Raw genomic sequence first — 13,229 nt, 5'->3', positions numbered from 1 at the left:
TATGTATGCAATAGGTCACATTTATTTATTTGCTTGTTTGTTTATTTATTTATGACCATGCCCATGGCATGCAGAAGTGATGATGCTAGATTCTTGAGCACTAGGCTGGGAACTCCTCAAGTTTCTTGGGTTATTTATTTATTTATTTATTTATTTCCCCCGGCTTTTTGGCTTTTTAGGGCTGCACCCACAGCATATGGAGGTTCCCAGGCTAGGGGTCTAATAGGAGCTGTCGCTGCAGGCCTACACCACAGCCACAGCAACGCGGGATCCTTAACCCACTGAGTGAGGCCAGGGATCAAACCCACAACTTCATGGTCCCCAGTCAAATTCGTTAACCACTGAGCCACGACAGGAACTCCAAGATTGTTGTTCTTGATTTTGAAATTTGTTAAACTTTTAGTGGGTTTTTTTTTTCTTTGCTTATTCTGTTAATTACTGAGAGAGGTTTATCTTCATTATGGTTACAATTTTGTTGGAAAAATTCTGTTGCATTTGTCAGTTTTTGCTTCCAAATCTTGAGGCTACGTTACTGGAGGCATAACTTTTTTTTTCCCCGCATTTTTTGGCTGCCCTGAGACACAGGGAGTTTGTGGGCCAGGTATCAGATCTGAGCCACAGTTGCGGACCTGTGCCACACCTGCAGCAATTCCATATCTTCTCCTTTTTAGGGCCACAGGTATGGCGTATGGATATTTCCGGGCTAGGGTTCATATCAGAGCTGCTGCTACTGGCCTATACCACAGCCACAGCAACACAGAATCCGAGCCACATCTGCAGCCTGCATGGCAGCTGGCAGCAACATTAGATCCTTAACCCACTGAGCAAGGCCAGGGATTGAACCCATGTCCTATGGACACTAGTCACATTCTTTTTGTTTTGTTTTTTCTGTCTTTTAGGGCCACACCTGTGGCATATGGAAGTTCCCAGGCTAGGGGTAGAATGGGAACTGCAGCTGCTGGCCTACGCCACAGCCACAGCAATGCTAGATCAGAGCCATATTTGTGACCTACACCACAGCTCATGGAAACACCAAGTCCTTAACCCACTGGGAGGGTCAGAGATCAAACACCAGATTCTTAACCCACTGAGAGGGTCAGAGATTACCACTGAGCAATCATGGGAACTCCCACTCACTAGTCAGGTTCTTAACCCACTGCACCACAGCGGGAACTCCTAGAGTTTATATAACATTTAAAAAATTACCTTTCTGGTCAAATGGACTCCAACATTTAGTTCATTTTAAATTTGTGGTACACTTGGGCAATATTCAGAAGAAGTGGCAAGAGTGGACATCCTTGTTTTGCTCCTGATCTTAGGAGACAACGTTGAATCTTTCACCATTAATAAGTATGTTCTTACATGTACGTTTTTCATATATGTCCTATATCAGATTTTGTATCTCTGTGTTTTAGAATGGTTTTATCATGAATTTTTGATAAAATATTTTGTCATGTGCTTTTTCTGTGTTTATTGAGATCATGTGTTTTTTTAAATCATTCTATTTTGTAGTGTATTATGTTGATTAATTTTCATATATTTGACTAACATTGTATAACAAGGGTAAATCCCACTTGGTCTTGTATAATCCTTTTTGTGTTTTGGGAGATTTCATTTGAGAGTTTTTTGTGTTTATATTCTTAAGGGATATTAGTCTTTTTTGGGAGGATAATATCTTTGTCTGATTTTGATAATGGGGTTATACTGCACTCATAGAATGAGTTAGGATAATTTTGGAAGAGTTTGTGAGGTATTAGTATTAGTTTTCCTTCAGTATTTGTTGAATTCACCAGTGAACACCTAAAAACCTCTGACTTTTTCTCTGTGGACAGTTTTTTGACTTCTATTTCAGTCTTTACTTGAGGAATGTCTCTTCAGATTTTCTATTTTTGGAGTTTCCCCTGTGTCCCAGTGGGTTAAGGATCTTTCATTGTCACTGCAGCAGTGGGTTGCTGCTGTGGCATGGTTTGATCTCTGGCCTGGGGATTTCCACATGCTGTGGATATGGCCAAAAAAAGAATATATTTGTATGTGGAAGTTCCCAGACCAAGGATCAAACCTGTGTCACAGCAGTGATAATGACAGCTCCTTAACCTACTAATCTACCAAACCCTTGGGGAACTTCCATACAGTGGCTTGTTTCACTTACTCTAATGTCCTCAAGGTTTTTTTTTTGTCTTTTGCCTTTTCTAGGGCTGCACCTGCGGCATATGGAGGTTCCCAGGCTAGGGGTCTAATCAGAGCTACAGCTGCCAGCCTACGCCAGAACCACAGCAATGCCAGATCCAAGCCGTGTCTGCAGCCTACACCACAGCTCACGGCAATGCCGGATTGTTAACCCACCGAGCAAGGCCAGGGATCGAACCCGCAACCTCATGGTTCCTAGTCAGATTGGTTTCCACTGTCCCACGATGGGAACTCCTAATATCCTCAAGGTTAATCCACATTATAGTATATGTCAGAGTCACTTTCTTTTTTAAGGCTGAATATTATTGCATTGTATGTTTTAAACCACATTTTGTTTATCCATTAATCTGTTGATGGACACTTGAATTGTTTCCACATTTTAGCTGTTGTGAATAGTTCTGCTTTAGTCATGTGTGTACAAATATCTCTTCAATATCCTGCTTTTTTTTGAATATATACCCAGAAGTAGAGTTTCTGTATCATATGGTAATTCTCTTTTCAGCTGAGGTACTACCAAAACATTTTTCATGGTGACTGTACCATTTTTACCTTTGCACCAGCAGTACACAGAGGTTCTAAGTTATTCACATCCTTACCAACACTTGTTTGTTTGTTCCTTCCTTCCTCTCTTTCTCTTTCTTCCTTCCTTTCTTTCTTTCTTTCTGCCACACCTGTGGCATGTGAAAGTTCCTAGGCCAGGAATCAAACCTGCACCACAGTTGCAGCCTGCACTGCAGATATGACAGTGCTGGATCCTTAACCTATGTGCCAGAAGGGAACTACCAGGAGTAGCTTTTAGATATCATATAAATCAAGCATTATCTTGATACATTTTTAGATACATTTTTGTCTTGTATATTGCCCTTGTCTTTTTATGTGAATTTAATTTTATTGCAATTATAATTGATTTTTTTGGCCATGTTACTGGCACGCAGAAATTCTCAGACCAGAGACTGAACACAGGTCTCAACAAAGACAACACTCAATCCTTAACTGCTAGGCCACCAGGCAACTCCATTTGTTGTTAACTAAAATGGGAACTGAGTCTTAGAGTTGTAGTAAGTTCTCCGATAATTGTCATGAAAGTACTAGATTGCCCCCACACCCCAGGTTCTTTAACCTAAGGTCCATATCACTGTACTTTTTTTTTTTTTTTTGGTCCTCTTAGTGCCACACCCCACAGCACATGGAAGTTCCCAGGCTAGGGGTCTAATTGGAGCTACAGTTGCCGGCCACAGCAACACCAGATCCAAGCCACGTCTGTGACCTACACACAGCTCACAGCAACACCAGATCCTTACCCCACTGAGCAAGACCAAGGATTGAACCTGAGTCCTCATGGGTACTAGTTGGATTCATTAACCACTGAGCCACCACAGGAACTCAGTTATATGCTTTAAATTTGTTAAAAGGATAATCTCAGTTAAAAGGTTTTTAGCACAAATTTTTTTGCTTTTTAGGGCTGTACCTATTGCATATGGCTAGAGGTCACATTGGAGCTGCAGCTGGCAGCCACAGCCACAGCAATGTGGGATCCAAGCCGGGTCTGCAACCTATACCACTTTTCATGGCAGTGCTGGATCCTTCACCCTCTAAGTGAGCCTAGGGCTTGAACGCACATCACTCATGGATACTAGTCAGGTTCATAACCCGCTGAGCCATAACAGGAACTCCATACCACAAAATTTTTTAAAAATTAAAGGGAAAAAATACTATTTTACTATGTTTTGCCTTTTTTTCTTTTTCTTTTTCAATTTGGCTGATTTTGAATAGTTCACTTAACTGTAACTTTTGTATATGCTAGAAAATATACTGGTATCCAAGAATTATCCTGTGGTAAAATTCAGTTGACATAGAATGCAACTTAGGAACATACCTGCACCGCCTGAGCTTGTTTTATCTTAGAAATGCATTATAGGAAGTTCTCTTACAGGCTTATTAGCAGGTTATGGATCCAGTGTTGTTACTGCTCAGGTCCCTGCTGTGGCATAGATTCGATCCCTGGCCTGGGAACTTACATGCTGTGGGTATGGCCAAAAAGGAAAAAAAAGAAAGAATGAAATGCATTAAAGGTCTGATTTGGACCTTTTTATGGAAATTCATTAGTGAAAGTACTTTTCTTTTCCCATTTGGCTACACCCCGGCTTGTATGGAAATGCCATGGGATTGAATCTGAGCCACAGCTGAGACTCAGCTGTGATCTATAACCTACTGCACTGGGCTGGAGATTTGAACTCAAACTGCCATAGAGACAATGCTGGATCCTAAACTGGCCATGCCACAGTGGGATCTCCTAGTGAAAGTACTTAAAGATCTTACTGGAAATGTCTTTTAATCATATCTTTTGGTTCAAGAACCAGTTTTTGATTGTGATTGTAGAGATGTGTCACTCCTTTAAAAATGACAGTGACAAGCTTTTATAGGTGAATTTAACGTGAAATGACATGTTACTGTCAATAAAAAAAGGAGATTTTGAACCTAGTTGCTTTTTATTTATTTATTTTTGTTTTTGTCTTTGGCTACACCTGTTGCATGCACAGGTTCTGGGGCCAGGGGTTGAGTCCATGAGCCAAAGCTTTGATCTGGGCTACAACAGTGACAATGCCTGAATCCTTAACCCACTTCGCCATCAGTGAACTTCGAACTGCTTTTTAGATTTAATTTAAACACTTTGAAAACAAATTCTGCCCATACTTACTCATACTTAAAGAAAAACAATGAGATGTGGTGCAAAAAACGTGTTCTTTAGAATTCATTAGATGTGGGTCTGAATCCAGTCTTTCCAATTGGAATTTAACCTTTTTGACACTCATTTTTTTTTTTAACCTGTGAAATAGATACAATATAATTTAGTAATGTGAGGATTAAGCAAGGTAATATATATGTATTAGTTTTCTGGGCCTGATATAATAAAGTACCACCATCTGATTGGCTTAAATAACAGAAACTTGTCCCAGCGTTCTGGAGGTTAGAAATTCAGTATCATGTTGTTTGTAAGGGTTGGTTCCTTCTGTCTAGAATGGAAGTATCAAGAGGTTAGGACTTATTTACTGCTGTGTCATCAGTGTCTAGAACTCAAGCAGCAAAGATGCTTGATAAATACCTGGGAATTGAATCTTTAAATCCTCGAATGAATATAATGCTTTTGGGAAGAAGTCAATGGAGAGGGGAAAGTTGAGGTACAATAATGAGAGGTCAAGGAGGTCACTGAGGTCTACTCCTCTAGGTGCCTGTTTTTTTTTTTTTTTTTTTTGGGTCCTTTTAGGGCCATACTTGCAGCATATGTATGTTCCTAGGTAGGGGTTGAATTGGAGCTGTAGCTGCTGGCCTACGCCACAGCCACAGCAACACAGGATCCTTAACCCACTTATCAAGGCTAGGGATTGAACCTCCGTCCTCATGGATGCTAGTCACATTGGTTTCTGTTGAGCTACAACGGTGAACTCCCACTTAGGTGCCTCTTCTTCTGCCTTAGCTACCCAGAAATAGCTCATTGCATGTGATTGCCTTTGTGTGGTTCATCAAATGGGAAACTCAGTCCTACTAAACCCAAAGCTGTCTTCCTCTCAGGGCAGGAGAACTTTATTGTTGATGGGATGTTGGATGTTAAAGGCATGAGCATGGGTGTAGCTGAGATGGAAGATTTTGGATTGCAGATCAATTAGGTATATTATTTTTGGAGAAAAGATGCAGCCAGTGTCTGGGCATTGGACAAGTCCAGGGACTTTTGATTCATACTGTATTGGTGTGAATTCACGAATGGTGTCCCTTAGAGATATGCAGTGAACTATTCTGGATGCAGCCTCTGTTGCGTGTCCTGGGTAAAATCTAGGCCAGTTATACTGACATGCAAGAATCTATCTAGCCTGTTGTTTTCAGTATTTTGTTAGGTCCATTATTGTTAATTTATAGGAATGTCTGTGTTTGAGGAGTATCACCTATAGAAAGGACCACAGTCTCCCCCTGCCTTCCCAGTTTTATTGAGATAATAGTTGACATATAACATTGTAGTGGGATCACAGTCTCTTGACATTGTTAAAATATCTTTTTATAATCCCTCTATGTTGTGTTGTGATCCAAGGATGTAGGGCAAATACATCTTTTCCTTGTTGATGATTCAATTTATCTGTTATTTCATTTTTCAACTCTTTAAAAATTGAAATAGCTTATTTATTTTCCCAAAGTGTAAGTAGATTACTTACATAAAAGAAATATAAATTGAGAGCTACTGTTGACTGTATAAAGGGCTGTGTTATAAACAGCTAAGACAAAATAATTTAGTTGTACTTCTTTTGTAATTGCTAAGCTGGAGTGTTTCATCCAGTATTCTTTAGGTAATGGTTTCTCGGAAGGCTAGTGGGAAGATGATGTGTTGTTTTAGAAAGTTTTAATTTTTATTGATGCCCCATGTTTTGTCTGTCTAAAGTGTCAACCCAAGAAAAAGGCTACGCCATTGAAGTATGAAGTTGGAGATCTCATCTGGGCAAAATTCAAGAGACGTCCATGGTGGCCCTGCAGGATTTGTTCAGATCCATTGATTAATACACACTCAAAAATGAAAGGTAATACTTATAGGTGATAATATATGATAAAATACACTATGGAATTATAAACTTGCAGTTGCCTTTAGTAATAATTCTTTATTAACTTTGAACATTTTTGTGAATAATTGTTATTAACATTTTTTATCTTTTTGGATTTTTTTTAAAGGTTTTATTTTACTCTGTGACTTAAAAATTCTCAACTATTCTATCTCTAGATACCAGGAAAGTATTAGGCTGATTATCTAATGTTTACATTATCCAGAATAACTTTTCAGTATATTTATATTTTTCTACATCAGTGTTCAGGTTTGTATCATTTTTTTTAAAGTTTTAAAGCTAAAACAGTTATAAGGAATGCATATAAAAAATTAAAAATAAAAAACTAAAAGCAAAAAGAAAAGGCTTATAAGTTATTTTGAATTTTAAATCTTTGGTGACTTATAGTTTGTTACTTATTTGGTTTTTCACTTTGAATTTTATGTTTATTTTTTGTTTATTTTATTTGTCTTAACATTAAAACACAGCAAAATGGGACTGAAACTTCATTTTGAGCTCCCTTTTTTCTAACTGTTTTAACTATCTTAGGTTTGTGATTTTATTGTAGTTTTTATCTTTTTTTTTTTTTTTTGTCTTTTTAGGGCCTCACCTGTGGCACATGGAAGTTCCCAGGCTAGGAGTCAAATCAGAGCTGTAGCTTCCAGCCTACACCGCAGCCATAGCAACTCAGGATCCGAGCTGCATCTGTGATGTACACCATAGCTCACACCAATGTCTTAACCCACTGAGCGTGGGCAGGGACCAGACCCATGTCCTCATGGATACTAGTTGGGTTCATTACCACTGAGCCATGACGGGAACTCCTGATTTTATTGTAGTTTTAATATATGTATTTTAGTTTTTGTATAGGTCATATATGCCTGAGACTCAGAAAATCAAATTATTCCCTCCTTTTCTTTGATCAGCCCCATTTACCTCTTTTCAAATAATTAATTAATTGAAACTTTTTTTTAGGGCTGTACCCACGGCATGTGGAAGTTCCCAGGCTAGGGGTCGAATCCGAGCTGCCTCTGCAACCTATACAATAGCTCACGGCAACGCCAGATCCTTCCTTAATCCACTGAGCCACTAAGCAAGGATTGAACCCGAGTCCTCATGGATACTTGTTGGGTTTGTAACCCGCTGAGCAGCAATGGGAACTCCAAGGGGGAGATTTTGAGGATTTTTTTTTTCCATTGTGCCCATGGCATGTGGAAGTCCTAGGTTGGGGATCCAATTTATACCACAGCAGTGACCTGATCCGCAGCAGTAACATTGCTAGATTCTTAACTGGCTGTGCCACAAGGGAACTCCTCTACCTCTCCTTTCAAAGAGTAATCAATTGTTATTATTGTTTCTTTATAGATAGTTTTTTGTTTGTTTGTTTGTTTTTTGCTGCACCCTTGGCATGTCAAAGTTCTTGGGCCAGGAATCAAACCCTTGCCACAGCAGTGACCCTGGCTGCTGCAGTAGCAACACTGGATCCTTAACTTGTTGAGCCAGGGGAAAGTTTCCTAGACTTTCTTTATGTAAACCCAACTATATATTTTCATCTACCTACCCCTTTTGATTTTAACATAGGAGTTCCGGTCATGGCGGAAAGAAATCCAACTAGGAACCATGAAGTTGCGGGTTTGATCCCTGGCCTTGCTCAATGGGTTAAGGAACTGTGGTGTAGGTCGCAGATGCAGCTCAGATCTGGCGTTCTGTGGTTCTGGCGTAGGCCGACAGCTGTAGCTCTCATTAGACCCCTAGCTTGGGAACCTCCATATGCCATGGGTTCGGCCCTAAAAAGATAAAAAGACACCCCCCCACACACAAAAAAAGGAACCATGATTTTAACATAAAAGTAGCATGCTTAGAGCATATTGTACAGTTTTTTCCATTTTTTCACTTGGAGAGTTTTCCATATTGGTGCATTGAAAATGTCCTGTTCTTTTTTTTCTTATTTTAATGGCTGCCTAGTTTTCCACTTGTTGAATATGGTATGCTTTATATAACCATTCTCCCGTTGCTGATGTTTAGGTTGTTTCTAATCTTAGTTTGAAAAGCTATGTATACAAATACATATGTGTTTGTGTGTATACATAAAAGTGCTCTAAAGAATAACTGTTTCATGTATACATATCTGTCTGTAGGATAATTAACCACAGTGGAATTCTGGATTTGATTTTATATTTTGAATATTAGAGTGCCCAAATAATTCTTTTTAAAAATTATAGTTGATTAAGTGTTCTATCAATTTCTGCTGTACAGCAAAGTCACCCAATCATATATGTATACATATATATACACACACACACACACACCCCTGAATACATATATATTTTTATATACACACAAACACACACATACATATTCTTTTTCTCATATTATCTTCTATCTTGTTCTGTCACAAGTGATTAGATATAGTTTCCTGTGCAACACAGCAGGACCTCAGTGCTTATCCATTCTAAATAGAATAGTTTGTATCTTAAGAACCTAAAGATCTATATAGCTCATTATTTAAAGAAAATCATATTTGACTTTGTGACTTGTTTGGACATTTAAATTCTACTAGTAAGAGAATTCTTTTAGTCCTCCCTCTCTACTTTTCTATGCCTGTGCGACTACTTGTTTCTTACTCATTATGGTGTTCTTTAGTTGGGTATATAACATTTATTATCAACACTTTAGTTGGGTATATAACATTTAGTATCAACAAATAATAGGAGTTCCTGTCGTGGCGTAGTGGAAACGAATCCGACTAGGAACCATGAGGTTGCGGGTTCGATCCCTGGCCTCCCTCAGTTGGGGATCAGGCGTTGCTGTGGGCTGTGGTGTAGGTCACAGGTGCGGCTCAGATATGGCATTGCTGTGGCTCTGGCGTAGGCCAGAGGTTACAGCTCCGATTGGACCCCTAGCCTGGGAACCTCAAAAGACAAAAAGACATAAAAAAACAAATAATAAGTGCATTCTGTAGGTAGTGTGCTAGGTATTGGCATCCAGTAATTGGCAAAACTTCATTTTTGCTTCCTCTGTGTATAATTAGACTCCAGTTAAAGAGACAAGGCACCAGCAGATAACCAGACAAATAGTGACTTGTCTGAGGATAAATATTCAAGGATAAATATTGATGTACAATAGTGATTTAGTGGGGGTACACTAACCTGGACTTCTGGTGTGAGGGGTAGTCAGGGCTGGTTTTGTTAGTAAAATTACCTTTGATCTGAGACCTGAGAGAATGAGTAGGAGGAATTAACTAGGGAAAAAAGAAGATGGTTCCAACCACAGAAAGTAGTACACATGCTGCACCCCAGAGAGGTCTGCAACCCATACAGTGATGGAAGGTGGTACAGTATGAGGCTGGAGAAAGCTAGATATGGGCCACATCATTCAGGGTTTTGTAGATTTCATTTAAAATTTTGTATTTTTTCCTAGGAACAATAGGATACCATTAAAGGGCTATGAACAGAGGGAGGTGTGAGATCTGATCTGTGTGGGTTTTTTTTTTTTTGCTGTTTGCTTTTTAGGGCCGCACGCAGGGCATATGGAAGTTCCCAGGCCAGGGGTCAAATAGGAGCTACTCTTGCCAGCCTGCACCACAGCCACAGCAACTTGGGATCCGAACCTCGTCTGCGACCTACTGTGGATCACAGTTCACGGCAATGTCAGATCCCTGATCCACTGGGCGAGGCCAGGGAATGAACCTGCTTCCTCATGGATGCTAGTCAGGTTGTTTCTCTGCACCACAATGGGAACTACCAGTTTGTTTGTTTGTTTGTTTGTTTGTTTTTAATGGCCTCACCTGCAGCATATGGAAGTACTAGGGCCAGGAATTGAATCAAAGGTGTGGATGTCATGGGAGCAGAAGTTGTGGCAATCCCAGATCCTTTAATCTACTGTGCTGGGCTGGGGATTGAACTCGACCTCTTCAGTGACCCAGGCTGCTGTGTTGAATTCTTAACCCACTGTGCCACGGAGGAACTCCTGATCAGTTTGTTAAAGTTCACTCTGAGTGCAGTGTGGAAAATGACTTGGGGGGTGGGCACAAATAAATCTGAGGAGATAATTAAAAGGGTCATGGCAGTGATTGTGGTGAATAGGGAATAAAGAACTACTCTGTAGATAAAAATCTCTCTGATTTGGTAATGGATGGAAAATGGGGAATGAGGGAGATCACAAGGCTCTGAGGTTTCTGTATCTTAGGATGGATCCCAAGTTTTTAGCTTCACCAGTGCATAAATAGTGTTGCCATTTACTGAGAACACTGGAACATATATAACTTGGAGGTGACATCTAGTTATTGTTATTAGTTGAAACCATGGATGAGATGGCCTTGGGACAAAATACACAGTCAGAAAAAAAGTGGCTCTGAAGAAGCCAACATTGTAAGTCTGTGTGGAGAAGACTAAGCCTGCAAAAGAAATGGGAACAAATCAGAGATGAAAGAGAAAAATCAGGAGAGTTATGGTATTACTGACTAAAGTACTTTTACAAATGAAGTATTTGTTAATTTGGTTGATGCCTAGAGATCAGATGGTGGTATTATTATGGCTGAAATTTGATTTGACATGTTCGAGGAAGTAAAGACAAAGGCAGAGATACTACTGGAGAGAGATACAAATTTCAGGATTTTTTTTTGCCATTTTGGGAGTGGGGGAGCACTCAAGGCATATGGAGGTTCCCAGGCTAGGTGTCTAATCAGAGCTACCGTTGCTGGCCTACTCCACAGCTGCTCCAGATCTGAGTCACATCTGTGAGCTATACCATAGCTCATGGCAACGCCGGATCTTTAACCCACTGAGCAAGGCCGGGAGTCAAACCTGAAACCTCATGGTTCCTAGTCAGATTTGTTTCCACTGCACCAGGATAGGAACTCCAGGTTTCAGAAGGATTTTTTTTTTTTTTTGTCTTTTTGCCATTTCTTGGGCAACTCCCACAGCATATGGAGGTTCCCAGGCTAGGTGTCAAATTGGAGCTGTAGCCGCTGACCTACACCACAGCCACAGCAATGCTAGGTCCGAGCCGCATCTGCAGCCTATACCACAGCTCACGGCAACGCCGGATCCTTAACCCACTGAGCAAGGCCAGGGATCGAACCCGCAACCTCATGGTTCCTAGTCGGGTTCGTTAACCACTCCACCACGACAGGAACTCCCGGGAGGATTTTTTTTAAATGGGGATATTCGTACAGTTGTGTGACAATTGAGTGACTGCAGACAGGAGAAATAAAGGATCTAAGATGGAAACATAACAGGAATTCTGAGAAGGGACGAAATAGATGGAATTTATATCACAATGAGGAACTGGCCTGGGAGGGGAAAAGCAGTATCTTTCAAGTGTTAGCATTAGGGGTGGATGAGGTGGCTGTGATTGGAGACTTGGTGTGGTATCCTTAAGGATTACTGCCTGGCCTGCCACCCTTACCTCCAGCATCCTCCTGTCTTCCCTATCATATTGTAATTTGCTTAAGAATTGAGCATGTGTATTATTCTGTTGGCATCATAAATAGCTTAACTGTGTAGTATCCTGTGCTTATTTTGACCTCATAACTTTTCCCCCCGTTTTTGTGTAAATGCGTGTGTGCATGTGTGTGTTTGTGTATGTATGTATTTTGATGAGGGAGAGGGTTCCTAGTATTCTGTGTACTTATTAATGATTCATAGTAAAACTCTCCCAGTTTTTATTCTTCCACATGATCTGTTTAATCCACAATTTGTCATTTTCATCATCTTGAGGAAGAATCACCTAGAGCCTTTTCTGTTCCTTCAATCTATGTAAGTTACCTTCTGTGCCTGGAGAACAGCTGTTATCTTGGGGATTGCCTTTGATTTTCTTTTGTGTTGAATTTCACCTCTTCCTTGTTTTTAGTTTATTCATTTTAAATGTATAGTGTGTCCTTCAGTGGTTTCCTGAAAAGGGAGTATTGGGGGGTAAATTTTTTCAGGACTTGCCTTATTTGAACATATCTTTTATTCTTTTCCCACACTTACTTCACAGTTTGGCTGTAAAAAATACTAGGCTGAAAATCATTTTTGCTTGGAATTCTGAAGGCATTGCTTCATTGTCTTCTAGCATCTAGAGTTTCTGTTAAAATGAGATTATTTTGGAGTTCCCATTGTGGCTCAGTGGCTAGCAAATGTGATTAGGAACCATGAGGTTGTGGGTTTGATCCCTGGCCTTGCTCAGTGGGTTAAGGATCTGGCGTTGCCGTGAGCTGTGGTGTAGGTTGCAGACGAGCCTTGGATCCCGTGTTGTGTCTCTGGCGTAGGCCGGCAGCTACAGCTCCAATTTGACCCTTAGCCTGGGAACCTCCACATGCCGCAGGAGCGGCCCAAGAAAATGGCAAAAAGACAAAAAAAAAAAAGATCATTTTAATTTCTGCTCTATTTTATGTAACTTTTGTCCCTCTCTGAAAGCTTAGTGACTGTTCTGATCCTGTGGTTTACAGACTATACCTTGCTGTGAGTTTGTTTTCAT

General features: G+C 40.2%; 1 protein-coding gene across 8 annotated transcripts in view; it reads left to right on the top strand.

Moving 5' to 3' along the window:
* NSD1 (nuclear receptor binding SET domain protein 1) overlaps positions 1 to 13,229 on the top strand; it is a 157,081-nt gene that overhangs the window by 54,408 nt on the left and 89,444 nt on the right. For all 8 annotated transcript variants that reach the window (XR_007134496.1, XR_007134497.1, XM_047778011.1 and 5 more), the window contains one exon: positions 6,614 to 6,749. Coding sequence is in view for 6 of the 8 variants with exons in the window: in XM_047778011.1 (XP_047633967.1) it covers positions 6,614 to 6,749 (136 nt within the window). In the remaining 2 variants the exon portion in view is untranslated. The remainder of the gene's footprint in view (positions 1 to 6,613; positions 6,750 to 13,229) is intronic.

The sequence above is a fragment of the Phacochoerus africanus genome, chromosome 4 (assembly GCF_016906955.1).
Source record: "Phacochoerus africanus isolate WHEZ1 chromosome 4, ROS_Pafr_v1, whole genome shotgun sequence".
In the NCBI taxonomy this organism is placed as follows: Eukaryota; Metazoa; Chordata; class Mammalia; order Artiodactyla; family Suidae; genus Phacochoerus; species Phacochoerus africanus.
The sequence above is the reverse complement of the archived record's forward strand: the minus strand, read 5'-3'. Positions and strand labels throughout refer to the sequence as shown.